The 26293-nt window shown below is 39.9% G+C and overlaps 2 protein-coding genes across 4 annotated transcripts in view; one reads left to right on the top strand and one right to left on the bottom strand.

The window, feature by feature from the left end:
- Nucleotides 1-682: 682 nt before the first annotated feature.
- cnot8 (CCR4-NOT transcription complex, subunit 8) lies at nucleotides 683-10672 on the top strand. 3 transcript variants are annotated; one of them, XR_009806562.1, is made up of 8 exons: nucleotides 683-834; nucleotides 2738-2960; nucleotides 3041-3234; nucleotides 4399-4560; nucleotides 4634-4778; nucleotides 9907-10017; nucleotides 10096-10279; nucleotides 10364-10672. XR_009806562.1 is itself a non-coding variant. In XM_061898820.1 (7 exons), exons 2-7 carry the CDS (start codon nucleotides 2844-2846, stop codon nucleotides 10222-10224), a joined length of 858 nt encoding a protein of 285 aa, XP_061754804.1. In that variant the 5' UTR covers nucleotides 683-834; nucleotides 2738-2843; the 3' UTR covers nucleotides 10225-10672. The 3 variants fall into 3 exon arrangements, 2 of the variants coding, with proteins under 2 accessions (XP_061754804.1, XP_061754805.1); XM_061898820.1 differs by having other exon boundaries at nucleotides 10096-10672; XM_061898821.1 differs by lacking the exons at nucleotides 9907-10017; nucleotides 10096-10279; nucleotides 10364-10672 and adding an exon at nucleotides 9106-9342.
- gemin5 (gem (nuclear organelle) associated protein 5) overlaps nucleotides 10606-26293 on the bottom strand; it is a 34980-nt gene continuing 19292 nt past the window's right edge. Inside the window, exons 19-27 of the mRNA XM_061898819.1 lie at nucleotides 22076-22171; nucleotides 21860-21997; nucleotides 21646-21793; nucleotides 20429-20548; nucleotides 20145-20355; nucleotides 14117-14389; nucleotides 13588-14051; nucleotides 11000-11084; nucleotides 10606-10942 (exon numbers count right to left, since the gene is read on the bottom strand). Coding sequence (XP_061754803.1) covers nucleotides 10778-10942; nucleotides 11000-11084; nucleotides 13588-14051; nucleotides 14117-14389; nucleotides 20145-20355; nucleotides 20429-20548; nucleotides 21646-21793; nucleotides 21860-21997; nucleotides 22076-22171 — 1700 coding nt within the window. The 3' untranslated portion in view covers nucleotides 10606-10777. The remainder of the gene's footprint in view (nucleotides 10943-10999; nucleotides 11085-13587; nucleotides 14052-14116; nucleotides 14390-20144; nucleotides 20356-20428; nucleotides 20549-21645; nucleotides 21794-21859; nucleotides 21998-22075; nucleotides 22172-26293) is intronic.

Raw genomic sequence — 26293 nt, 5'->3', positions numbered from 1 at the left:
CATTTATTATGATTAAAATAAAATAATATTCTGGCAAATCTAGAAAATCTGTAGAATCAAATTTAAATATTATTTCAAAGTGGATTTTAACCTATTTAAAACATGTCATCAAAATTCTAAAATTAATCTTGATCAAGAAAAATTCATAATGATCTTCCATAAATTATATTTTTTATTTTTTCAAAAAGATTCAAATTAGCTAGTATTTCTCCATTTTTTTCGGTTGAATTTTGAATTTTTTTTAAAGAGTTGAAATTGAAGATAAACCATGTTTCAAATTTAATTTTCATTTTTTGTGTGTTTTCCCCTCTTTTAAACCGTCCAATTAAGTGTTTTTTTCTTCATTCATTCTCTACAAAAAACCTTACGTAAAATGAAAAAAAAAAAAAGTACGACGGAATTGACAGACAGAAATACCCATTTATATATATATATATATATATATATATATATATATATATATATATATATATATATATATATATATATATATATATTTATTAAAGGTAAATTGAGCAAATTGGCTATTTCTGCCAATGTATTTAAGTGTGTATCAAACTGCTAGCCCTTGGCATTAATCAGTACCCAAGAAGTAGCTCTTGGTTTCAAAAAGGTTGGTGACCCCTGCCTTGGAACATGTGTTTCCTTTCCCTGCTCTGCTCTCTGGTGTCAACGCTCCGGTTCCATGACGGGACACCAGGGGGCAGTGTCTGCGTTAACGGCTGCCACACACACGCACAAAGAAGGAAGCAAAGACATAGCAAGCGAAACCCCGAAGAAGTCCGGCGCGGCAGTGGCCACTCGCTCGGCAGGTTACGTCGAGGGAATTCTCTGGTAAAGCTATACAATTTGTTTTTGTTTTCAACAGACGTGTTAACTCCCTGTGGTCGTGGCAGCAAGTTTACGCGCTGGCGCTTGCACGTAAGCGCCGTTTAATGGCAGTATAAGGTCCGCACTGCCGCTAGCGCCATGATGCAGGTAGCTAAAAGCGGTTAGCCGTTGACGCTTAAACACTCGGCGAGGTGTCAGCGACCTTATCTTACTAAAAAAGTTAAAAAAATATTTTCAGTCCTCCCGGTACTGAAATACTTAATTTGTTTGTGTGGTTATTGGTGGTTTCAATCATGGCCACGCATGTTAGCTTGTTTAAAATTGTAAACAACACAGACATTACCCATCGTGCGACTTAAAGTAATAATTAATTCTACATCAAAATCCGTAGGGCAGCACGGTGGAACAGGGGTTAGTGCGTGTGCCTCACAGTACGAAGGTCCTGAGTTCTGTGTGGAGTTTGCATGTTCTCCCCATGACTGCGTGAGTTCCCTCCGGCTTCCTCCCACTTCTAAACTGGCCCTCGTGTGTGAATGTTATCTGTGTTGGCCCTGTGATGAGGTGGCGACTTGTCCAATGTGTACCCCCCCACCTGGGACCCCGAAAGGGACAAGCGGTAGGAACGGATAGATCAAAATATACTTTTCTGTGAATTTAAGATGTTTTGTTTAAAAATCAATGTTAAAGGCCTACTGAAATGAGATGTTCTTATTTAAATGGGGATAGCAGGTCCATTCTGTGTCATACTTGATCATTTCGCGATATTGCCTTATTTTTGCTGAAAGGATTTAGTGGAAAACATTGACAATAAAGTTCGCAACTTTTGGTCGCTCATAAAAAAGCCTTGCCTTTACCGGAAGTCGCAGACGATGACAAATCACAAGGGTGAGGGCTCCTCACGTCCTCACATTGTTTTTAATGGGAGCCTCCAGCAACAAGAGCTATTCAGACCGAGAAAACGACAATTTCCCCATTAATTTGAGCGAGGATGAAAGATTTTTGGGTGATGATAGTGAAAGACTAGAAAGTAAGAAAAAACTAAAAATAAAAAGCGGCGGCAGTGTTAGCGTTTCAAATGTAATTAGACACATTTACTAGGATAATTCTGGAAGATCCCTTATCTGCTTATTGTTTTAATAGTGTTTTAGTGAGATTATAAAGACATACCTCGAGGTCGGATGGCTGCGGTGAACACGCAGTGTCTCAGAGAGAAGCCGAGGAGCCAAGCTCACAGCTGCCTTTTAAACAGCTACTGCAGGAGGATGAATAATCCAATGATGTCTCCGGCAAGATATATCAATCAATCAATCAATGTTTATTTATATAGCCCTATATATCACTATTTTCGCATCCAAAAACATGCTGGTTGACGTAGAGAAACATGTTCGCTTGACCGCTCTGTGTTAAAGCTTCACAACAAACAAAGAAACACCGCCTGTGTCTCGGTGCTAAAGACAGCTGCAATACACCGCTTTCCACCAACAGCATTGTTCTTTATAGTCTCCATTATTAATTGAACAAATTGCAAAAGATTCAGCAACACTAATGTCCAAATTACTGTGTAATTATGCGATGAGAAGAGACGACTTTTAACCGTAACTGGTGTTGAGCTAATATTTCCTGACAGTCCGTGACGTCACGCGCACGCGTCATCATTCTGCGACTTTTTCAACAAGATACCTCGCGGGAAATTTAAAATTGCAATTTAGTCAACTAAACCGGCCGCATTGGCATGTGTTGCAATGTTAATTTTTCATCATTGATGTATAAACTATCAGACTGCGTGGTCGGTAGTAGTGGGTTTCAGTAGGCCTTTAATGGTGCATTCAAAGCTCCTCCTCAAAGTGTGACCATGATGTTTACACAATTGCTTTATATTATTATTACATGTGTTTTCCCCTCTCAGGTAGTATTCATATTTCCACATCCCACCACCCCACCTCCGTTCTAAACGTCCTCCCCCGGAGCGCCGCAGAGTTGCCGGGGTTTCCAAACTCTCGCCGCCTGCCAACATGCCAGCCGCAATTACTGACGCCAGTCAGATAATCTGCGAGGTGTGGGCCAGCAACGTGGAAGAGGAAATGAGAAAAATCCGTCAGATAATTCAAAGCTACAACTACATCGCCATGGTACGACCGACAGGAGACTATGGACGCTGGATAGATGGATGCAGATATGTTAAATGCGGGAAAATGCTCTGTCTTTCCAGGACACAGAATTCCCCGGAGTGGTTGTGCGTCCTATCGGCGAGTTCCGCAGCACGGTGGACTACCAGTACCAGCTGCTGCGGTGTAACGTGGACCTTTTAAAGATCATCCAGCTGGGGCTCACGTTCATGAACGAGGACGGCGACTACCCGCCTGGCACGACGACGTGGCAGTTCAACTTTAAGTTTAACCTCACGTATGTACGATGTTTGCTGTTTGTCATTCTGTGGGTATTTGTTAACCCCTGTGCAACCTAAAAGTTGACTATACACTTACTTTTAAGATCCAAAAGGTCATAAACGTGTCATAAGTCAGCAAAACATTAGTTAGTTGTTACTTTCAATGCCTAAAATCTTTTAATAACTTAAGATTTATTTATTAATACGTTTTTGTCAAAAATATTTCAGAAAATGAGTTGCAGAGTGGAATATTTGAGATTGGTTAATTATACAGCCTTAGGTCAATAATTCATGACAACATTTTTGATACAGTGGACAAGACTTTTTTGAGATCATATTTAACGTGCCCATTGAGCTAGAATGGGAGAAAGCTGTTGAGTTTAATATATGTGTGTGTGTCAGTATATATCAATCAATCAATGTTTACTTATATAGCCCTAAATCACTAGTGTCTCAAAGGGCTGCACAAACCACTACGACATCCTCGGTAGGCCCACATAAGGGCAAGGAAAACTCACACCCAGTGTATAATATATATGTAAACATATAAACTGGCAATGGTCATTTTCATTGCATTCAGTGTAATGGCAGTTTTACACTTATCAAAGCTTAGTGTGTACATAAGTATTTGATAAATGTGTAAATATATTATATGTAAACATAAGCTGTCTATGATCATTTTCATTGTATTCAGTTTAAAGGCAGTTTTATGCTTATCAAAGATCAGGGAATTTTGCCCATTGTTTTTGGCCTTAATCTGGTAGTTAAGGGGCACAACAATGCCTTGTCTTGGTTTTTTTTATCGACAAGACGAAACTCAATCGGTTTTCATGGAAAAGCATAGTGATATTCCAGGATTACAGTCTATTAAAAGTCAATGGGGCCAAAAGATTTTTCAAGAGTAAGTGTGTGTCTTTCGAACAATGTTGCAATAAAAAAACATGATGTAATTAAATAATAAAAAAAACTTGTGAAAATCTTCCTGGTAAAACTAACCTTCAGACTGAATAATTTTATCACATAGGAAACACGTGAAATACCTGTCTTGGGCCCTTGGGCTGCACAAGGGTTGAATGTAATTTTCATATTTTTACCGCAAACCACTCAGACATCCAGTGAGAGTAGATCGGCCTGAATGAAAATGACAGAATAAAAACATGTCTTGTTATGAACACTTCCAGAGAAGACATGTACTCACAAGACTCCATAGACCTGCTGCAGAACTCGGGCCTTCAGTTCAAGAAACACGAAGAGGAAGGCATCGACACGCTGTACTTCGCCGAGCTACTCATGACGTCGGGCCTGGTGCTGTGCGAAAACGTCAAGTGGCTTTCCTTCCATAGGTCATATTAGTGCCGTCACTCAGAATAATTGTGAAAGCGCTTTACTCACAACCTGTGACTGTGTGTCCTGCAGCGGGTACGACTTTGGCTACCTGGTCAAGTTGCTGACGGACGCCCGGCTCCCAGAGGAGGAACACGACTTCTTTCAGATCCTCAACCTCTTCTTCCCCGCCATCTATGATGTCAAGTATTTAATGAAGAGCTGCAAGAACCTTAAGGTAAGAACACAACTGTTATTTCCATCATATACAGAACACTCATCAAATGAAAACGGATGAATACGTTTTTATACCAATATCATAACACTATTCATTTATAATCATGTTATGCCACATATTATGGCATAAATTACAGGTGAAACTCCAAAAATTTGAATATTGTGCAAAAGTTCAGATATGTTAGGAATTTAAATGTGAAACTATTGTGATATGGGAAAGTAAGATAGGTCAATCATTTATTTCTTATAAATGTGATGGTCTTTGCTTAAAGGTTTAGAAAGCCCCACATTTTCTGAGGTTTTCATTAGCTGCAAGCCAAAATCATCAAAAGTATATCAAAATGAGGTTTATAATGTCTGTTGTTATGAGCATTTTTCATAATAGTTTCATCTTGTAAATCTAATTGCTGTAATAAACAAACCATTACACTATATTAATTTTTTTGCGTTTTACCTGTGCATGGATTAATGGATGTATACTTCATTTATCCTGCAATGGAGAAATTATGCTGTTGCAATGCAGATACAAAACGTTTACAAAAAATAAGGTAAACCCATGAAAATGCATCAAAAGAGCACAGAGCTGATGCAACTATCTGCCACTTCTGTATGTACAGTATATATTAGGGTTGGGAGAGTTTATGAAAAAGCAGAACCGTTCAGTTTACCTGATACAGGTGGAAGTGTGTGTGTGGATGGTAGGAAAGTAACAATATGACAATTTTGTATCACGGTTATCATTATTATCACAGTGTTGTTGAATGTGTCCATAAAGTACTTTTACACACACTGAAATTGTTTAACCGGGTTTTATTAATACAAATATTGTAATAATAGATTGACAGAATATTGTGCAGGCTTCTTTTAAAAGCCATTATTTTATTGTTTAAATATTTTTATCTTCTTTCTTTTGATTTGTAAAGATTTTATTGTATTTTTTTTAACGATAAATAGGTTTTGGGCGCATCCGTTTTGGTTTATGTGACATCTGCTTTCCCTCGATTATAGTTTGATCAGTTTTGGCATTTAAGATGGCTAATGAGCTAGCTTTCTTCTCTAGTAAATTATCAGTATCACCGCTGTTACAAAAGTTGTAAATGACATTATTGAAGCATTGGATTGCAAAAAATATTTTGCAGCTCTATTTGTTGACCTGCACAATTTGATACAGTCGACCATATCATTCTGACAGACAGAATGCACAGAATTGGTCTCTCAGGATGCTGTATAGTGGTTTTATAATTGCCTGTACAATAGAACACGATGCGTCCAATTTGCTGGATCCTCTTTGTCTTTCCTCCCTGTATTAAATGGTGTAAAGAAGGGTTCCATATTGGGTCAGTTGTTGTTTTCCATTTGTGTAAATAAACTCTGATAATGTTTCGGATGCTGCGTTTGATTTTTACACAGATGACGTGGCCATATATTGTTCATCCCCTGCTCTTGTGCCAACTTTTGAGGTCCTGCAGTTAGCTTTTGATATTGTTCAATCCCAGTAGAGACTAGTGCTAAATGCACAAACATTTTAAAGTGGTGTTTTTTTCAAATGATTAACAACTGCCATTGAGCACCCCCAAAATAATAACTGCTCATGAGGTTGAATTTGAAATGGTCACAAGATTTAAGTACTTGGGAATTGTCATTGATGAGGACTTGTCTTTTAAATCTCACATTGAAAAACTTGTGGCTAAAGTTAAAATCAAATTGAGATTTTTCTTTAGAAATAAATCCTGTTTTTCCCTACAAGTTAGGAACGCTTGATTCTGACCACTTTTATGTCTTATGGAGACTTGCTTTTTGTGAATGCACCTGACTCTTATTGGAACAAACTGGATACTATATATATATAACTGTGCCTTATATTTTATTACTGGTTGTGGCAACCATGTCCATTATTGCACTTTATATGCAAAGGCAAATTTTCCATCTTTATCAGTACACAGATTTTATGGATTGTTGTTCTTATTTATAAATCACTTCTTGGTCTGGTTACTCCTTATTGGTGTGCTTTAATGTAGTTACTAATTAATGTGTAGTAAACGCACCTTTACACAACTTACCATAGTGCACCATTTACTCTTCTTTAGTTTAAACAGTTGTTTAAACAAACAAGGTTGTTTACCTTTTTCAGATGACAATGCTGATCTCTTTTTTTGATACAGTTCAACCCCAGCTCGTTGTGATTACTTACAGATGTCCAACGTTCTCTTGGAAGCAAAATAAATTCACAGTTAGTCTGTAGTTGCAAGTTGATGCTCTTGTTTGTGTTGGTTTATTCTTGCTGTAATTGTGACTCTTTAAGGTACGACAGATCATCTGCGGTGATATGAATGACATCCTTTTGGAGGACTTGGACTTCACAGGTGTTAATGTCCTACATGTGCTAATGTGTTTAGCAAAGGCATATATTTGACATAACTGTGCTACTTTTGTTGAGAACATTGACTCGGTAATCTTTGCCAGCGGTGCATTCTCCTCTGCTTCTTGTTGATGTAGCTAGCATGTAGCTGTCGGCGCGAGCAAATCACCAGCTGACCGGCATTAGCCGTCAGTGCTCGCTGAGAACGGTGACTGCTTTTTGCTTGTAGCCATTTACAAAAAAAGTTGACAAGAGGATTGGTAATAATGTTGAGTACTTGTTTTGTTTCTCTCCTTAAAAGCAGTCACTGTCCTCTTAATATTTGCACACTTTGTACATTGCTGTCCACAGGTGTACCTGGATATATTAAAAGTTACGTCCACATCGCAGACATGCTGACTAGGCCCCAGACAATTGTGTACGTTTTCTTTACATCACAGCATCCGGCTTCAGCGGCGATGTTTTCATTGGTCAAAGTCTTTTTGGGGCAGCTGAATTTTGGGTGCATCATTAGTCATTAGTGCACACATTATAGGCTATATACATCCATTCATATACTTTAATGGTGGTTAGAATATTTTATGGTTTTGTGATTTTGATATGATCATTTTTGTCATGATCCAAAACAGACCGTCTGTGCCTGGAAGTGGATTGGTGGGAAATGAGAAAATGTTAGTGTGTCCGGCTAAGCGCGCAGAAGAAAGTGTGTGTGAATGGGAGGTAAAACTTGCTGGAATTAGGCTGATTTTTATCATAAATATAGCAAAAAAAAAAGTAAAAACAATAGTCATACTTTGTGTGACTTCTTTTGGAGACAACAGTACATTGCATTACTTTAACTTGGTTTTATGTAAAAAAAAAAAAAAAACTTTCACTGTAGCGGCTATGATTTTGCCATGGCGGTGCACTACATTGTTACAATAGGAGGAAATCTATAAGTAGCATGACTCAATTAATATATAATCATTGTGTATTGATTATTTGACTCCACAGTACAAACAGGTGTTTTTTGATACGTTTACTAAATGCATCATATGAGGATGTAACTGTATTGAAGATACTGTGGTTTAAAAATCATCACAATAATGTCGTGACGTTTGAAACCAAAACTTAGCTAGTGTAGATTTTTTTTCTGGCGCTTTTTGTATTGGTGGGTTTAAAAATGAAAATCTTCCATAATCCTTTGCGCAATGCAAAAGGAGGAAGAAAGAAGTGGGATCGGGAGAGATGAGGAATATTTTTTTCTGGACATAATCTGAACATTTCTTTGAAGTACACACAACATTTTTAATTATGTTGCTAAAAATAACACACCCTGGCAAAAACATGACCTCTTTGGCCGAGGTCTACGTACTAAAGCGCAACTTTCGTCTTGAGCATTTCCAGGGTGACACACGGCCAAGGGAAAGCGTCCGGTTGAAGCGCAGACTTTGCACACCGCGGAAAATTTGAAAATTCATTTGATAAACCCTCTCCCAGAAAAAAAATATTTGAAGCCAGTGAAGCTAACAATCAATATGAGGTATTTATATTATTAAAAGTTCAATTGTCGGATATTTGGAGGAAACCGTGGATGTGTCCGTACACCGCGTTCCGCCTGAATGCAGCTGGGATAGGCTCCAGCACCCCCACGAACCCCAGAAGGGACAACAGATAGATGAAGTGGATTTTTCCGCACAATTCTTTGCAGTTAAAAAAACATGTTTGTAATAATAAATAGAACATTACAGAGCTTTGTATTTGTGTTCAATGACCTGTTGTGGAGTGAACACTTTACTTTCTGAAACTCCTCAAAAAGAACCACCTGTCACAAAAACTGCTTGTGTCCTATCGCTGCTCAATAGAGAGTGTGCTGACATACTGCATGTGTGTATGGTATGCCAGCTGCACGGCGGCAGAGAGAAACGCACTTCAGAGGGTCATAAAAAAACTGCCATGAAAATCACTGGCTGCTCTCTCCCCTCCTTAGATGAGCTGTACAGTGCCAGGTGCCTCCAAAAAGGCCCAAAACATCATAAGGGACCCATCTCACCCCGGACATAAACTTTTTGAACTGCTGCCCTCGGGCAGGAGATACAGGACAATAAAATGCCGGACAAATTGTTTTAAGAACACTTTTTACCCGAGAGCAATAGTGTCGTTGAACACAAGACAAGAAAACTGTGCATGTGAGCTGTGTGCTTGGTATTAAGTATTATGTGTTTGTATCTATTTATCTATGTTCTTATGTGTTATTATGAATTTGCACTAAATTAGGTTTTGCTTACAATTTTGTTGTACAATGACAATAAAGATATATTCTATTCTGTTGTAATTACCGTAAGTGTTCATCCTCAACATTCTTTGCACTTATTTTCTACACACTATGGCATTTTTGAGGGGGGTAGCAATTTAACAATAATGCACCATGGCCTTAATATCGTGATATCATAGTGTGACATTTTGATATTGTGAGATCCTCATTATAAAAATGTAGCAGTATTAACACTTTTTTTTTTACCATTTCACTTGTGATACTTTATGTATTATTAAACAAATACAATTATTTCCCTCCAATTATAAAATAAATGTGTTATAATAAATGCGAATTGTTGCTGACATGTTGAGCAGCTTTTACTTTGGAAAACATGAATCCGCTTTACTGTACCTCCTCGGAAACGGTAAATTTTCACCCGCCATTTGAGATTGTGAGTTTACTGTTTGCGGAAATATTAAAGGTGATTTATTTTTTTAATTAAAAGGTCTAAACAAAAAGTGTTTTTGCACTCAGGGTGGATTACAGGAAGTAGCGGACCAGTTGGAACTGAAAAGGATCGGAAGGCAGCATCAGGCGGGTTCCGATTCGCTGCTGACGGGAATGGCGTTCTTCAGGATGAAGGAGGTGACGCAACTCGCTGCACTAAGCTCTTCCACTAGCAGGCGGCCTCTCAAACTGAAATCCATTCCTTCCCCTGCACAGCTTTTCTTTGAGGACAACATCGACGACGCAAAGTATTGTGGGAGATTGTACGGCCTGGGCTCCGGCTCCAGCCAACCTCAGAACGGCATCTCCAGCTCGGGTCAGGAGGAGACCAACAACAAGCACTGACAGCCGCACTTGTTTTTAGAATCATCTTCGACACGCCACCAACCCGTCTATTCAGGTCTTCACTCTTCCCGGGATCACATTTCTTTTAGAAGGCTTTTACCGAGTAAATAACCCTTTTAAAATGTTTTTGTTGTAGCAGCATGGGACCAGCGCCTGGTTTTTCCTCACCAGCCGCACTCTTTTCACTTCTTTTTCATAAGTGAGAAATAAGGGCCTGTAAATTTAAAAAAGTATAATTTTTGATGAAAAATAAAAATGTTTCGCGTTCCTCCACAGCCCTTCTGCGTGAAAAAAAGGTAACAGCGAGCATGCGTCCTTGCGGACAAACTATCGTTGTCCTTGAAAAAAACTTGTTCCACCGTCAGCTTCACAATATTTCCGTTTTGTTTTTACATTCTTTATTGTTTCAAAACCGTTGTATATTAAATTGTTTTGTATTTTCAATGTACACTTGAATCTTTTTCATACAGAAGCAAAGTCGGCCAATTTTTCTTCCACTGCACAGGTAATTAAAATGAAATGTTTTTAATCCTTTTCCCCATAAACAAAAAACTTAGCTGAGGAATCGCTCAGAAGCCTTTCGCAGTGCCGGGCTGGTTGCGTATTTTCGCAGCAGGTTTTTAGCGTCTTGCTGCAGAGACTCGGGGACACAAGGAGACATCTGGCTGAGGTGGAGAAGCACCAGGCAGCACTCGATGACATCTGGATGAGGAAATGACTAGAAAACGCAGACAACATCACGACCTGATTGGTTAATACAGACTAGGTCAGTTACCTTGATGGTATCAGGAATGGCGGCGAGCTGCTTTTGATGCGCGGCCATCTTTACTGTCAAGGAAAGAAAAGTGTCCTCTTGAGGCCTGTAGGAGACAAAAGGACATAAGACAATGTTTGACTAAATTATACAGCGGTGTCCAAAATGTGGCATTCAGGTACTTTTTTTTAAAAACTGGAAATAAATAAAATGGTAAATGGTTGTACTTGTATAGCGCTTTTCTACCCCTTTTTAAGGAGCCCAAAGCACTTTGACAGTATTTCCACATTCACATGGGGATGGCGGGAGCTGCCATGCAAGGCGCTCACCAGGACCCATCAGGAGGAAGGGTGAAGTGTATTGCCCAAGGACAACGGACGTGACTAGGATGGTAGAAGGTGGGGATTGAACCAGTAACCCTCACATTGCTGGCACAGCCACTCTACCAACTTCGCCAAACCGTCCCCAAGGCCGCACATTCGAAAAATACTATTTAAAAAAAAAAAAAAGAGCAAACAGGTAAAATGTAAGACATTCAAAATACCACTTTGAAATATGTTTTGGGAAAATATTGCATATTTTGTGTTTGCCACATAGTTCTTTGAAATAAAAGGCATTGAAAAAAACTTAATGTATAATAAGTTTATCTAGAACGGGGTGTCTAACTTTTTAGCTCAGGAGAAAAATCTGTGCACACGCGGGTCGGACTATTAAAATCATGGCATTAAAACTAAAACACAAGTTTTCTTTATCTAACTTTGGCCAAAAATAGAACTTTCAATCCAAATATAAAAAAATAAAATACTGTCAGCAGTAAAGTTTAGGTCCATGAAGGAAAGAAGACAGTGAATGTTTCTTACATATGCATAAAAGTGCATTTTTTTCAATGAATTAAGTAACGTTTATGACAACCTTTTTCCAAAACACAATATAGAATGTGAGATATAACAGGATAATGCTTACATTTATCATTTGTTTTCAAAACGGTTACAAAAAAGTGGGACCCCATTATTATGACTTGATGGGGTCCCGGGGACCCCATTTTGAAAATTCCTAGCGCCAACACTGATGGAGTATTGTGCGTGCAAAACAGCAGCAGGCGGCTGTGGCCTGCGGGCCGGGCCGGTTCTAATGCTAATCAAATATCATGCCATAGATAATTCATTCGTGAGCCAGATCTGGCCCGTGGGCCTTGACTTTGACACCTAGGCTCTAGAGACTTCAGCGTTAAAGAAAAAAAATGTATCACTTATTAACATTTGCGAACAGGACCTTTTCGGATCCCCAAAAATTTTAGTGAGGTATTTTTTTTCTTTTACTACTAACAATTTATGCTAGCACTTTAACTTTGTATGTTTAAACAAAAAAATATATGTTTTTCGTTACTAGACATTAAATTGTAAGTAGGCTAAATGTTTATTCTAGCATTTTTGGTAATATTGTAGGTTTAAACCTAAAAAAAAAAGGATTTTGTTATTACACGCTAAAATTACAAGTATGTGTACTGTTCCCAGTTCAACATCCATCCATCCATTTTCTACCGCTTATTCCCTTGTGGGGTCGCGGGGGGCGCTGGCGCCTAGCTCAGCTACAATCGGGCGGAAGGCGATGTACACCCTGGACAAGTCGCCACCTCATCGCAGGGCCAACACAGATAGACAACATTCACACTCACATTCAAACACTAGGGCCAATTTAGTGTTGCCAATCAACCTATCCCCAGGTGCATGTCTTTGGAAGTGGGAGGAAACCGGAGTACCCGGAGGGAACCCACGCATTCACGGGGAGAACATGCAAACTCCACACAGAAAGATCCCGAGCCTGGGATTGAACCCAGGACTGCAGGACCTTCGTATTGTGAGGCAGACGCACTAACCCCTCTCCCACCGTGAAGCCCCCAGTTCAAAATTTTAGCTAAATTCGTAGATTTGAACTTACAAAAAATATATAAAACTAATGAATTGTGAAATTAACGTTTTTTTTTTATGTGAATATTGACCCATTTAAAGCACTAATTACTTCACATCAACTATTGTACTCTGAAAAGGTTTTTGGGAAAATATTGGGTTTTTGCCATAAAAATCAGGGAGGGTTTTGACAAAAAGGGCACAAAACCAAAAAAACCTATGGAATTTTTTTTTATTGACAGATCTTTAATTGATCTTGAAGGTATGACTTATTTTTATGAATGGGGCTTATTTTGATCCTTAACAATTTCAGAGGGATTTTTTTTTTAACTGTCATTGCTCAAAAATAATAATGAATTAGAATTAACTGTGAATTACTGACCTATTTAAGGCTCCCAATACTCCAAATATTCCACCTAGAGAAAAATATTGCTTGTATTGTGTTTTTGCCATAAATAAATACAATTAACGAAATATCTACAGATAAACCTGAAATTGAGCAGACATTTAAGAGTTGAATACATTTAAAAAATAAAATTACATGACTTATTTTTAAATTTTTTATGACTATGAGACCCTTTTGGGAGCCCTAAAATGTCAAACTAAATCTATAAAGTAAATTTCAGATATCAAAATGGCGCCCGCATGCTTTGACTTTTTAGTGGAAAAAGTTAGGACACCCCTGCCATAATATGATCTTACTGTTGATGGCGCTCTGGTTCATCCCCGTTGCCGCTACTGTGCTGCATCACCATGGCGCTCATACGCTGCTGGATCTCACCGACTGACCTCTGCTCAGCCTGATAGGCGGCGAAGGTGTCGGACAGAAGCGACGCCGCGTCGAAGCCCAGCCAACATTCGCCATGGGCGAGTCCTTCGCTGTCAGGGCGCTGCCACCAGCACTGGTACAGACGGTGGTACCCCACCCACACCTGCAGGCTGTCGGCGGCCTCTCGGGCGTCCTCGGACTTTAGAGGGTTTGTCTTCAAGGCGCCCACGTCTCCGCCGGGGATGAGAATCCTGCAGATTTCGGCGAAGACGCAGAAGTCGGTGGCCTCTCTGAAGCACGACACCGCCTGCCAGAGTTCCATCATCAGTTGGTCGCCGTCACCCAGCAACCAGCTGATGACGCCACACGCCACCTGGAGGGACGACGACAGCAGCACCTGAAAGGGAACAACATTACTTCTTCCTCCCAATGAAGTCTCCATCATTATCATTAAGTTTGTACCTGCATGAGAGGAAGGCTGGCGGTGACCCTTGGACTTTCCACGCTCTTCAGTGCCTGCAGGAGTTCCGCAAGGCACCCGCTCCCCTCTGACTCCACCTTAAATATGCCAAAATGCTCCGACCAAATGTCTTGTGCCCGTTCGAGGATGTGGATGTTGCCAGACGGCGACGCCGCCGCCCATTCGTGACCCGAAACGGCCGACGCGGGGACGACGCCCGACTGTGTCAGAGCGGAGGACATCAGCTCGGTGATGCTGAGGTGAAGTCTGTGAACCTGCAGAATGAAATTATTTGTGACAATACGCTATTTGCTTCTCTTACATGGTACTTCTGCCAAAAAGATGACCTTCACCTGTGGCCAAAACATTAGGCACACCTGATGTCGAATAATAATAATAATCCTCAATACCGCCCAAAACACGGATGAACTATAAAGACAATATAACATACATCCATAAACGTGGATGCATATCAAAAAGTGCAATACATTTACCGTATTTTCCGGACCATAGGGCGCACTGACGATGAATGGTCTATTTTTGGTCTTTTTTTAATATAAAGCGGATTATAGGGCGCATTAAAGGAGTCCTATTATTATAGTTTTTTTCTAAATGTAAAACACTTCCTTGTGGTCTACACAACATGTGATGGTCATTCTTTGGTCAAAATGTTGCATGGATTATGTTTTACAAATCGTCTTAAAGCCGCTCTGTGGGCGGTCTTATTTACCTGGCTCACCTTCGGCAGCGTCTTCTCCCCGTCATCTTTGTTGTAGCGGTGTAGCGTGCAAGGACGGGAGTGGAAGAAGTATAAAAAATGGAGCTAACTGTTTTAATGACATTCAGACTTTACTCCAATCAATAACAGAGCAGCATCTCCTCACCCGGAAACAACAACAACACAGAAATGTGTCCCGTGAAAAAGCATCCGACAGGAACTCTGATAACTAAAGTTCCTTGGGTGAATAATAAAACTCAATACACCGGTATGTTTTTGCACTTTCATTGTGAGTTTACTGACGGATATAAGTAAGAACTTTAGACTACTTTATATTAGAAATGGCAACAGTGGAGGATGAATGTCACATAAGAAGATAGAGAAAAAGAAAAAGCTTGTCGACTACGGGGTCAAAATGGACTACAATGGCGGAAGCGCGCACATTTTTTAGGATTTATGCAGATATTTTTTTCCCCTCGGGATTATTAAAGTATTTCTGAGATCCCAAATACACATCAGCAGGTGCCAAAAAGTAAGAAAAAATGGTGTTGCATAATATTGCGAAAGAAAACGCCAGATAATATGTCTGCTAATAGGTGTCATTTTGAGGTCCTTATAAACACACACCATAATAATACTGGTATGTCTGACTACAGTAGACATAACGCGCCGACAATCCATCAAGTGGTGCGGCTTCATAGTTTACCAAAGTCGTACTAAAACATTTTGACTGATTTTTGAGCACAGTGTGTAATGTTCTATATTCTCAAAGGAACTTTTAAAGTTGTGCCGTTGCTTACTGACATCATCTTGCAGTCTACACATATCTCTTATGCCATCTACTGGATTTTCTTATTAGACACTAAACTGCAAGCCCTGTATGCTGTTTCCATGTCAGTATGCTAACTGTTTATGCTAGCATTTTACCTCATTTTGTATGATCAAACCTAAAAAAAAAACATTTTTTTGTTATTAGGCACTAATTTGCATGTATGCTAACAGTTTGTGCTAACATTTTAGCTAATGTTGTTGGTTTAAACCTGAAAAAACCTATTATTAGGCAGTAATTTATAAGTTTATGCTGACATTTTAGCTATTTTTTCAGGTTCAAACCAAAAAAAAAATGTTGTTTTTTGTTATAAGGTGCTAATTTGCAAGTATTCCCATGTTACAATAGCATGTTTACACTTTGTTAACATTTTAGCTAATTTTGTAGGTTTGAACCCAAAAAATAAGATTTTCTTATTAAATGCTAAAATGCAAGTACGCTAACTGTTCCCATTTAACATGCTAACAGTTTATCCTACCACTTTTAATGCTTTTGTATGTTTCAACCTAAAAAAAAAACATGTATTTTTTTGTTATTGGGCACTAACTTGCAAGAATGCAAACATTTTATGTTATTATATTTCATAACATGCTATATATTCTATATACGAATATAATATGATAATATATCGGTAAAAAAACCCTGTATTTTTTTGTTTTGATAATATAATAATATAATGATAATTAGTTTTGTTTTGATAATATATCAGTAAAAAAAAAAAGGAATTTTTTTGTTATTGGGCACTAACTTGCAAGAATGCAAACATTTTATGTTATTATATTTCATAACATGCTATATATTATATACAAATATAATATAATAATATATCAGTAAATATTACGTATATGTTATATTTTATATTCCTACTATGGTACATTTTTAGTCTACTTTATACCTGCATTATCCTTTCCATCCTTTGTAACTGAGCTACTGTATGGAACAATTTCCCTTGTGGATCAATAAAGTTTTTTCTATGTCTATTCTTATACTAGCATTTTAACAAAATTTCTAGTATAAAACCTAAAAAAAAGTAATGATTTTGTTGTTAAGCGCCAAGTTGTGTGTATGCTAATGGTTTATGCTTGCATTTTGGCTAATGTTGTTGGTTTAAACCTGAAAAAATCCTATTACTAGGCGGTAATTTATAAGTTTATGCTGACATTTTAGCTATTTTTTCAGGTTTAAACCTAAAAAAAAAATCATGTTTTTGTTATTAGGCGCTAATTTGCAAGTATTCCCATGTTACAATAGCATGTCTACACTTTAACATTTTAGCAAATTTTGTAAGTTTGAACCTAAAAGAAACATCATAGATTTTCTTATTAAATGCTAAAATGCAAGTACGCTAACTGTTCAATTTAGCATGCTAACCATTTATGCTACCACTTTTAACCCTTTTGTATGTTTCAAACTAAAAAAAAACATATACCGTATTTTTCGGAGTATAAGTCGCACCGGCCGAAAATGTATAATAAAGAAGGAAACAAAACATAAGGCCGACTAGAGCATAAGTCGCTTTTTTTGGGGGGGAAATGTATTTGATAAAGTAGTAGCAGGTAGCATCTTTTCTTTCACAAGCACTTCTGCCATGACCCGCCCCCGCCAAATTTTTATTGGTTGACGTGTGTGTGTGACGATTGCTGATATACGCCAAGTCTCTTACGTAAATGAGATCAAATATATTACCGTATTTCCTTGAATTGCCGCCGGGGCGCTAATTAATTTAAAACCTCTTCCTACTCCTGTGCTTACCAAAGGCATGTGGTAAAAGTAAGCATGCGCTAATTAATTTAAAACCTCTTCTTACTCCTGTGCTTACCAAAGGCATGCGGTAAAAGTAAGCATGCGCTAATTATTTTAAAACCTCTTCTCACTCCGGCACTTACCAAAGGTATGCAGTAAAAATTTGAGTGTGATGTAAACTTGGACCTTAAATCCTACTGAATAGCTCTTAATCTTCTTCCCATAATGCGATTTCAAATTACCGGTATTGAAATGAGCCTCCTCCATTTTGAAAATGATGACAAAGGAAGTGTCACTCGTGACGTCACGAGTTTGACCAGGCGGTAATACTAAGCATGCGCTAATTAATTTGGGAAGAGAGTTTGACCCAGCAGTAATTCAAGGCAGGCACATACTATATGTCCTGCGGCAATTCAAGAAAATACGGTATTTCATATTTTACGGTAATGCGTGAATATTTTCACACATAAGTCGCTACAGAGTATAAGTCGCACCCCCAGTCAAAATATGAAAAAAACTGCAATTTATAATCCGAAGAATACGGTATTTTTTTGTTATTGGGCACTTACTTGCAAGAATGTTAACATTTTATGTTATTATATTTCATAACATGTTATATATTCTATATATCATATAAAAATGTACTATAATAATACATCAGTAAATATTACATATATTTTATATTCCTACTATGGTACATTTTTAGTCTAGTTTATACCTGCATTATCCTTTCCATTCTTACCTTTTCCATCCTTCGTATCTGAGCACTTTAACAAATTTTGTATGGTTGAACCTAAACAAAGTCATGGTTTTGTTATTAAGCTCCAACTTGTGTGTATGCTAATGGTTTTTGCTAGCATTTTGGCTAATGTTTAGGTTTAAACCTAAACAAACATCTAATAGGCGCTAAATTCCATGCTAACTGTTGTCGTTTAGCATGCTAACAATTTGTACCAACCTTTTCGATAATTGTGCCCGTTTAAATTTAAAAATCATGGATTTCGTTAATAAGCGCTACCTTGCCAGTATTCAAACCTCCAACACGCTGTTAATCGAGGGTCTCCAACTGAAAACCCCCGGGCCGTCCGCCCTACGTGGCTTTAAAAAAGATTTATTTTTTACCTAAAGTAGCATTCTAGCTTATTACAGGCATGTGATTTGACCACAATGAAAAACGCTGAAAAAATTTCCGGGGGTTTGGGGGACAAAGAGGGCAAAGCCCCCCGAAGCTCCTGGTTTTTCACCAATTTAACATGCTAAAATTAACAAAGACAGCACCATTTGAAGAAAATATTTTAGTGTTTAAAGACATAAAAACATTATTAATAGAACATACATACCCAAATGATCCAAATGAATCACTGTATATGGTTCAGTCCCAACAGTATTTAGTCACAATATTTACATCTTCTGTTCATTTCACATCCACAGGTGTCACATTGATCAGTGTTATTATCTACAGTTTAATTACAGTATTACCACATTACTTCACTTCACACATTTACTTGTTTGGAGAGCCCTAACATAAGCTTTCATTGCAAATTTCTGAGCAGCCTGCATTTTCTTTTTGGTGTTTGCTTTTGTAGCTTCTTTTTTTTATTTCACTGCCAACATGTTTAGTACTGTTTACTCATATTTGAAAATAGGAAATAATAATAATGTGAGGACACTGACATATTGCATGAAACAAGTGTGAAAATATTTACCTTCAAGATTGTTACACCACTGACAATATTGTTTCAAGAGACTACATAAGAACTTAATATTACAAATTAGTATTATATGCAAATTTATTTCAAATGAATTGTTAACTGGAATCAATAATGCAACTCTTTGAATTTCTGTAATTTCATAATATATTTTCACGTGGCTTTTTATTTTTAGAAAAACCCATTTATATTTCGCAAATCAATAATTGATTAATATTTAAAACAAACATGCGTACATCGCAAGCAAATATTTTTTAGCTTACCTCATTATTAACTACCAAGTCTGCAACTGAAGTGGGTTGTTTGGGTGGATCTTTCCTCTCGATGTCTGCGGCAGTTGTCGATGTAAACAAAGGATGAAGTCCGTAAGGTTTGCTCACTTTTGGTTGACATCCAAAAGTACCAGCTAGTGAAAAGTTCTTTTTCCTTCTTTCATGTTGTTTCATATGTTTTTGGCATTGCGCATGTACTTCCAAAGCCTTGAAACCTCGTGATCCATAGTCAATATTATCTTTACACCACGTGCACAAAACTTTTCCGGGACGATCGATTTTTTGAATAAAATCGCCAAACAAAGTCATAACTTCCTTCTTCCCAACAGTATCAGTGATTTCCCTTTCCATCCAGTCCCATCGAAACTTATTTTTGACATGTTTATCAATTTCTTATACTCGTGAAGCGTCCTTTCTCTCGAGAACCGTCATCGTTTACATTTGGAAAATGGCGGTAATAACGTCATCATTCATAACAGATGTACTGATTAGTCATAAGGGACATATCGACCAATCAACTACGGCATAGTATAACCTACGTCTCGATTACAAAAGACGAATCGGCAAGTAAACGAATCTTGACTTAGGGTCAGAAAAAAACAACGAAAAACGGAAGATAACCCCCCCCCGATATTAAAAAAGACGGAATTCCGACTTAAGACGGAAAAATCCCATGCCGGTTATTAGCATTTCAGTTCAAGCAAAGTTTTACATGCAGTTATTATAAGGAATATTATAATAAAGTGTTCAGGCACTAACCAGCAGGCTCTCCTGCGAGGCGAGGACCTCCTGAGCGGCGATCCAGTCCCTCGCCGAGGCCAAGTCCTTGGCGCAGCGCAGAGCCAACGACTGGGCAAGGGCACTCTCCCCCGAGACGCGGGCCAGAGCGGCCGCCGTCCTCAGCGAGGAGACGTCGTTCTTGCGGGCGATGACCTTGGCGGCGTCAAAACTGGCGCCGGCAGCGACATAACTACGGGATGGCGTGGTAGTCGTGAGCGTTTTAAACACCGAGGGAAAGACAGCAACAGAAAGAAAGGAGTCACCATTTGGCAGCGGAAGAGAAATGTCCGTCCTTTTCCAACATGGCGGCCCAGCAGGTGTAAAGATCCTTCAGGACTGGATCTTCCGCCGGTAGCCTGGCCTTGACCAGAGCGATGGCCTCCCTGGAAAACATCATACTTTTTGAAATAATACATCTTTATGTTTGTGTTAAATGACTAAAAATACATACAAACTAATATAATGTATTTTATCTTACATTTCTTCTTATTTCAATTGACAACTTTTTTTTGAAATAATACTTATTTTTTTTACGTATAAAATGTCTGAATAATGACCATAAAAATAAATATTTGAAAATAAGATAGAGAAAAATAAAATTACACAAATAAGGTATTATTTCTTCAATTAACAAAAACTATTTATTTAAAAAAAAAAATTGAACTTAATTCTAAATACTACTTTTTTTTTACACATAAAATGTCTAAATAATGACTAAAAATAAATATTTGAAAATAAAATAGAGAAAAGTTTTTGGATGAATAAAAACAAAAACACAATTACACAAATTACAATAATTATAATTTCTTCAATTGAATAATTTCCATTTAGGATAAATACATTGTAAGTCTAATATTATATATATACATATATAAGACATAATCATTATAAAAATATATTCTGGCAATCTGTGACACATTTTTAGAATTAAACTGTAAAAAAAGTATAATTATTATCAAAATAATACACACTTTTGAGTAGAATAATTATAAATGATTTAACGATTGTAAATATATTGACTAAATAAAACTTTTAAAAAGGCAAATAAAAAAATATGAATAAATAAAGCTTTTAAAAAAAGGACAAAAATTGTAATCATCACAAATATATATAAATATTAAAAACACATAATTATGTTAATTTTGAGTTAATTGTTTAGCATTTTACAATTGTATACAATTAATGATTCTTCTTACTCCTATTTGGACATTTAGTGAGAAAATGGAAATTTGTGAAAATGTGAAACTGTATGCATGTTTAAAATAAAGCATAAGCAGTTATGCTTAGTCTGCAGCATTTTGATGTTTATTGCTGAATTATCCAGCGTTATTGAGACTTGATAGACTTCTGGTATTGATCACAATTGAGCAGGTATTACCCTTTCCATTATTTGTAAGTGACCTACTGTGTGGAACAATTTCCCCTGCAGATCAATAAAGTTACTCTAAGTCTAAGGCTAATTTCTCGTCATGTTTGTCACCTGTAGAGCTTGTGAGAGCGCAGCAGCTCGACCGCCTCATACAGCTTGTTGATTGACAGCAGGTGGGAGGCGGCCTTCAGGTGCTGCTCCTGCAAACACAGCTGCTTGACGTAGCGCTCCACCGTGCTGTGCCACACCTTGAAGCCCGCTGCAAACCAGAAGCATTAACAATCCCTGCTTGACTCACATCATCTTCAGAGAACAATCTGCTCACCCATCGGCGCCATGGAGACGAGGTGGTCGTTGAGTTCTCCTTTTTCTGCCGCCAGCTGCAGCGCCCCCTCCAAGTCTCCGCTCCACAGACGCAAGTAGACCACCGACTCAAAGTGGTCGGCCTCCACATGACTTTCCTCTGCAAGTACGAGAGGTTTTTTTTTTTAGTCACTTCTTCTGTGCGTCTGAGCTAAAAGGGAGTAGAAACCAAGCGTACCTTCGGCATCGAACATGCGGTGCAGAGCGGCTCTGTCGGAGAAGAGACCCAGGTGGACGTGCTCCCCCTGGCCAGGTACACAGCCCGCAGGGGGTGCTGGAGAGCAAACATGGATCAAGTATGCTATTTTTGCACCAGACATAATGCCCGAATGCAGCTGAGATAGGCTCCAGCGACCCCCCCGCGGCCCCCAACGGGACAAGCGGTAGGAAAACGGATGGATGGATGGATGGATAATGAGTCGTTTGTGAACCAAGTGGCTCTTTGAATTGAACCACGGAAGTGAGCGCTTGTTTTATTTGGCAGGCATATTTGCTCAAATGTGTATTTCGGACAGACCTGGCAGGCCCAAATGCATTGTGGGGGTCTGCTGGGAACGTCTGGCAGAGTCTCCTGTCAGAGATAGTTTCAATTCCCACCTCCGGAAGAACTTTTAACATGTCACGAGGGAGGTGCTGGACATTGAGCCCGAGTGGACCATGTTCCGCACCTCTATTGTTGAGGCGGCTGATTGGAGCTGTGGCCGCAAGGTAGTTGGTGCCTGTCGGGGCGGTAATCCTAAAACCCGTTGGTGGACAAGCTGAAGAAGGAGTCCTATCGGGTTCTTTTGGCTCATAGGACTCCGGAGGCAGTGGACAGGTACAGACAGGCCAAGCGGTGTGGCAGTTTCAGCGGTCGCGGAGGCAAAAACTCGGACATGGGAGGAGTTCCGGGAAGCCATGGAAAACGACTTCAGGACGGCTTCGAAGCGATTCTGGACCACCATCCGCCGCCTCAGGAAGGGGAAGCAGTACACTGTCAACACCGTGTATGGTGTGGATGGTGTTCTGCTGACCTCAACTGTGGATGTTGTGGATAGGTGGAAGGAATACTTCGAAGACCTCCTCAATCCCACCAACATGTCTTCCTATGAGAAAGCATGGCCCGGGGAATCTGTGGTGGGCTCTCCTATTTCTGGGGCTGAGGTTGCTGAAGTAGTTAAAAAGCTCCTCGGTGGCAAGGCCCCAGGGGTGGATGAGACCCGCCCGGAGTTCCTTAAGGCTCTGGATGCTGTGGAGCTGTCTTGGTTGCAAAGACTCTGTAGCATTGCGTGGACATCGGGGGCGGTACCTCTGGATTGGCAGACCGGGGTGATGGTCCCTCGACTTTTAACAGGGGCCAGGAAACGCCAGCATATAACCCCAATTCTTCAGAGTTTGCACTGGCTACCTGTTCATTTTAGAATTGATTTTAAAACATTGCTGTTTGTTTTTAAATCTTTACATGGACTGGCACCTCAATATATCTCAGACCTCATCCAAATTTACTTTCCTGCGCGCGCTCTGAAATCCGAGAGCCAGCTCCAGCTCGTGGTGCCCAAGACTAGACTTAAGACCAGGGGAGACAGGGCCTTCACTGTGGTCGGCCCTAAGCTCTGGAACACTCTGCCGCTCCATGTTCAAACTGCTTCCACAGTAGAGTGTTTTAAGTCTCGTCTTAAGACCCACTTTTATTCTTTGGCTTTTAACACTACGTGAGTTGTATGGTCCTCTGTTGTCCTCTGTGTTTTTTATACACTTTGATTTCTATTTTACTGTTTTAATTGATTTTACCCTTTAAAATAGTTTTTAATCATATTTGTTTTTATTGGTTTTATATGTATTTATTTTTTGTTTTTATTCAGTCATTGGTGGAGCATAATATTTTTTTTTTTTTTTTTTTTAATATTGTTTTTAACATGGCTGTGCAGCACTTTGGAAACGTTATCGTTGTTTAAATGTGCTATATAAATAAAGTGGATTGGATTTAAGAAGGGGGACAGGAGGGTGTATTCCAACTATCGTGGGATCACACTCCTCAGCCTTCCCGGTAAGGTTTATTCAGGTGTACTGGAGAGGAGGCTACGCCGGAAAGTCGAACCTCGGATTCAGGAGGAACAGTGTGGTTTTCGTCCTGGTCGTGGAACTGTGGACCAGCTCTATACTCTCGGCAGGGTTCTTGAGGGTGCAAGGGAGTTTGCCCAACCAGTCTACATGTGCTTTGTGGACTTGGAGAAGGCATTCGACCGTGTCCCTCGGGAAGTCCTGTGGGGAGTGATGTGTCCTGATGGCTTTATCTGGCTGAGATCTTCAGCTCTCACTGGATCGGTTCGCAGCAGAGTGTGAAGCGACCGGAATGAGAATCAGCACCCCCAAGTCCGAGTCCATGGTTCCCGCCCGGAAAAGGGTGGAATGCCATCTCCGGGTTGGGTTGGAGACCCTGCCCCAAGTGGAGGAGTTCAGGTACCTGGGAGTCTTGTTCACGAGTGAGGGAAGAGTGGATCGTGAGATCGACAGGTGGATCGGTGCGGCGTCTTCAGTAATGCGGACGTTGTACCGATCCGTTGTTGTGAAGAAGGAGCTGAGCCGGAAGGCAAAGTTCTCAAATTACCGGTCGATCTACGTTCCCATCCTTACCTATGGTCATGAGCTTTGGGTCATGACCGAAAAGGACAAGATCACGGGTACAAGCGGCCGAAATGTGTTTCCTCCGCCTGGTGGCGGGGCTCTCCCTTAGAGATAGGGTGAGAAGCTCTGCCATCCGGGAGGAACTCAAAGTAAAGCCGCTTCTCCTCCACATCGAGAGGAGCCAGATGAGGTGGTTCGGGCATCTGGTCAGGATGCCACCCGAACGCCTCCCTAGGGAGGTGTTTAGGGCACGTCCAACCGGTAGGAGGCCACGGGGAAGACCCAGGACACGTTAAGACTACTGTATGTCTCCCAGCTGGCCTGGGAACGCCTCGGGATCCCCCAGGAAGAGCTAGACGAAGTGGATGGCGAGAGGGAAGTCTGGGCTTCCCTGCTTAGGCTGCTGCCCCCACGGACCGACCTCGGATAAGCGGAAGAAGATGGATGGATGGATAGTGTATTTCTACTGAGTAGAAGAAGGGAGGCAGAGTTTACACAAAAAATATATATATACATAAATATCCATCCATCCATCCATTTTCTACCGCTTATTCCCTTTGGGGTTGCGGGGGGCGCTGGTGCCTATCTCAGCTACAATCGGGCGGAAGGCGGTGTACAGCCTGGACAAGTCGCCATCTCATCGCAGGGCCAACACAGATAGACAGACAACATTCACACACTACGGCCAATTTAGTGTTGCCAATCAACCTATCCCCAGGTGCATGTCTTTGGAAGTGGGAGGAAGCCGGAGTACCCGGAGGGAACCCACGCATTCACGGGGAGAACATGCAAACACCACACAGAAAGATCCCGAACCCAGTGTGACGCCAAATTTGTGCCCAGCAAAATAGGTGCTCAGGGGGGGTGTACGCATGCGCGCACCTGCGCAGTGACCAGCCAGGCAGTTTTTTGGCAGGGCGGCCTCATTGACAAACCAACGTATGTGTAGCGAGAGAGAGAACATCCTCGAGTGATTTAGCGAGACTCTGAAGATTTGTTTGTTTGTGTGGACTGACAACCGTCATGGAAGAGGACGACTGTGTCAGCAGCAGTGTCAGTGGGAGTGAATCCTGTTGCACTAACAACAACTCAAGGCTAATGAGTATACCTCGTATGCACTCTCACTGAGGCCACAGGGGCAATTATTTGGCAAGCCGTCCCATACACACGGTATACAATAGGGTGGGCATATATTTCGCACTTAAGGCGCTAAATATATGCCCCGACACGCTTGGGCACTTATTTCGCTTGACACCACAGTACTCCGGACCTTCGTATTTTGAGGCAGACGCACTAACACCTCTGCCACCGTGAAGCCCTATAAATACACATATGCATATATATATATATATATATATATATATATATATATATATATATATATATATACATATATGCATATATATATATATGCATATATGCATATATATATATATATATATATATTAGAGATGCGCGGTTTGCGGTCTCATCCGCGTAGTCGGGCGGGTGACATGACGAAATATATATATATATTAGAGATGCGCGGTTTGCGGTCTCATCCGCGTAGTCGGGCGGGTGACATGACGAAAAAATTGATTTTAATTAGATTCAGGCGGGGGGCGGTTGAACCTTCCGGAAATATTTGATATACATGGTTCTGGGATCGGTATCCTTTGCCATTCAAAGATCCATTTAAGACCTGTGTCACAAAGCGAAGAAGACAATAGGAGACGCTAATATTCTCTTGAATGACTGTATGTCACCCAGATAAGTATTAGGGCGTGCTATGAAGCCATTGACTTTGTCGCCT

This window comes from Nerophis ophidion, linkage group LG04 (genome assembly GCF_033978795.1).
Source record: "Nerophis ophidion isolate RoL-2023_Sa linkage group LG04, RoL_Noph_v1.0, whole genome shotgun sequence".
NCBI lineage: Eukaryota > Metazoa > Chordata > Actinopteri > Syngnathiformes > Syngnathidae > Nerophis > Nerophis ophidion.
The sequence above is the reverse complement of the archived record's forward strand: the minus strand, read 5'-3'. Positions and strand labels throughout refer to the sequence as shown.

Bases quoted from the DNA above. Each gene is read 5' to 3' on its own strand.
- cnot8 (XM_061898820.1), top strand. From the start codon at position 2,844: ATGCCAGCCGCAATTACTGACGCCAGTCAGATAATCTGCGAGGTGTGG. The intron at 3,235-4,398 runs GTATGTACGATG...GAACACTTCCAG, and splicing joins AACTTTAAGTTTAACCTCAC to AGAAGACATGTACTCACAAG. The intron at 4,779-9,906 runs GTAAGAACACAA...TTTTGCACTCAG, and splicing joins AGAGCTGCAAGAACCTTAAG to GGTGGATTACAGGAAGTAGC.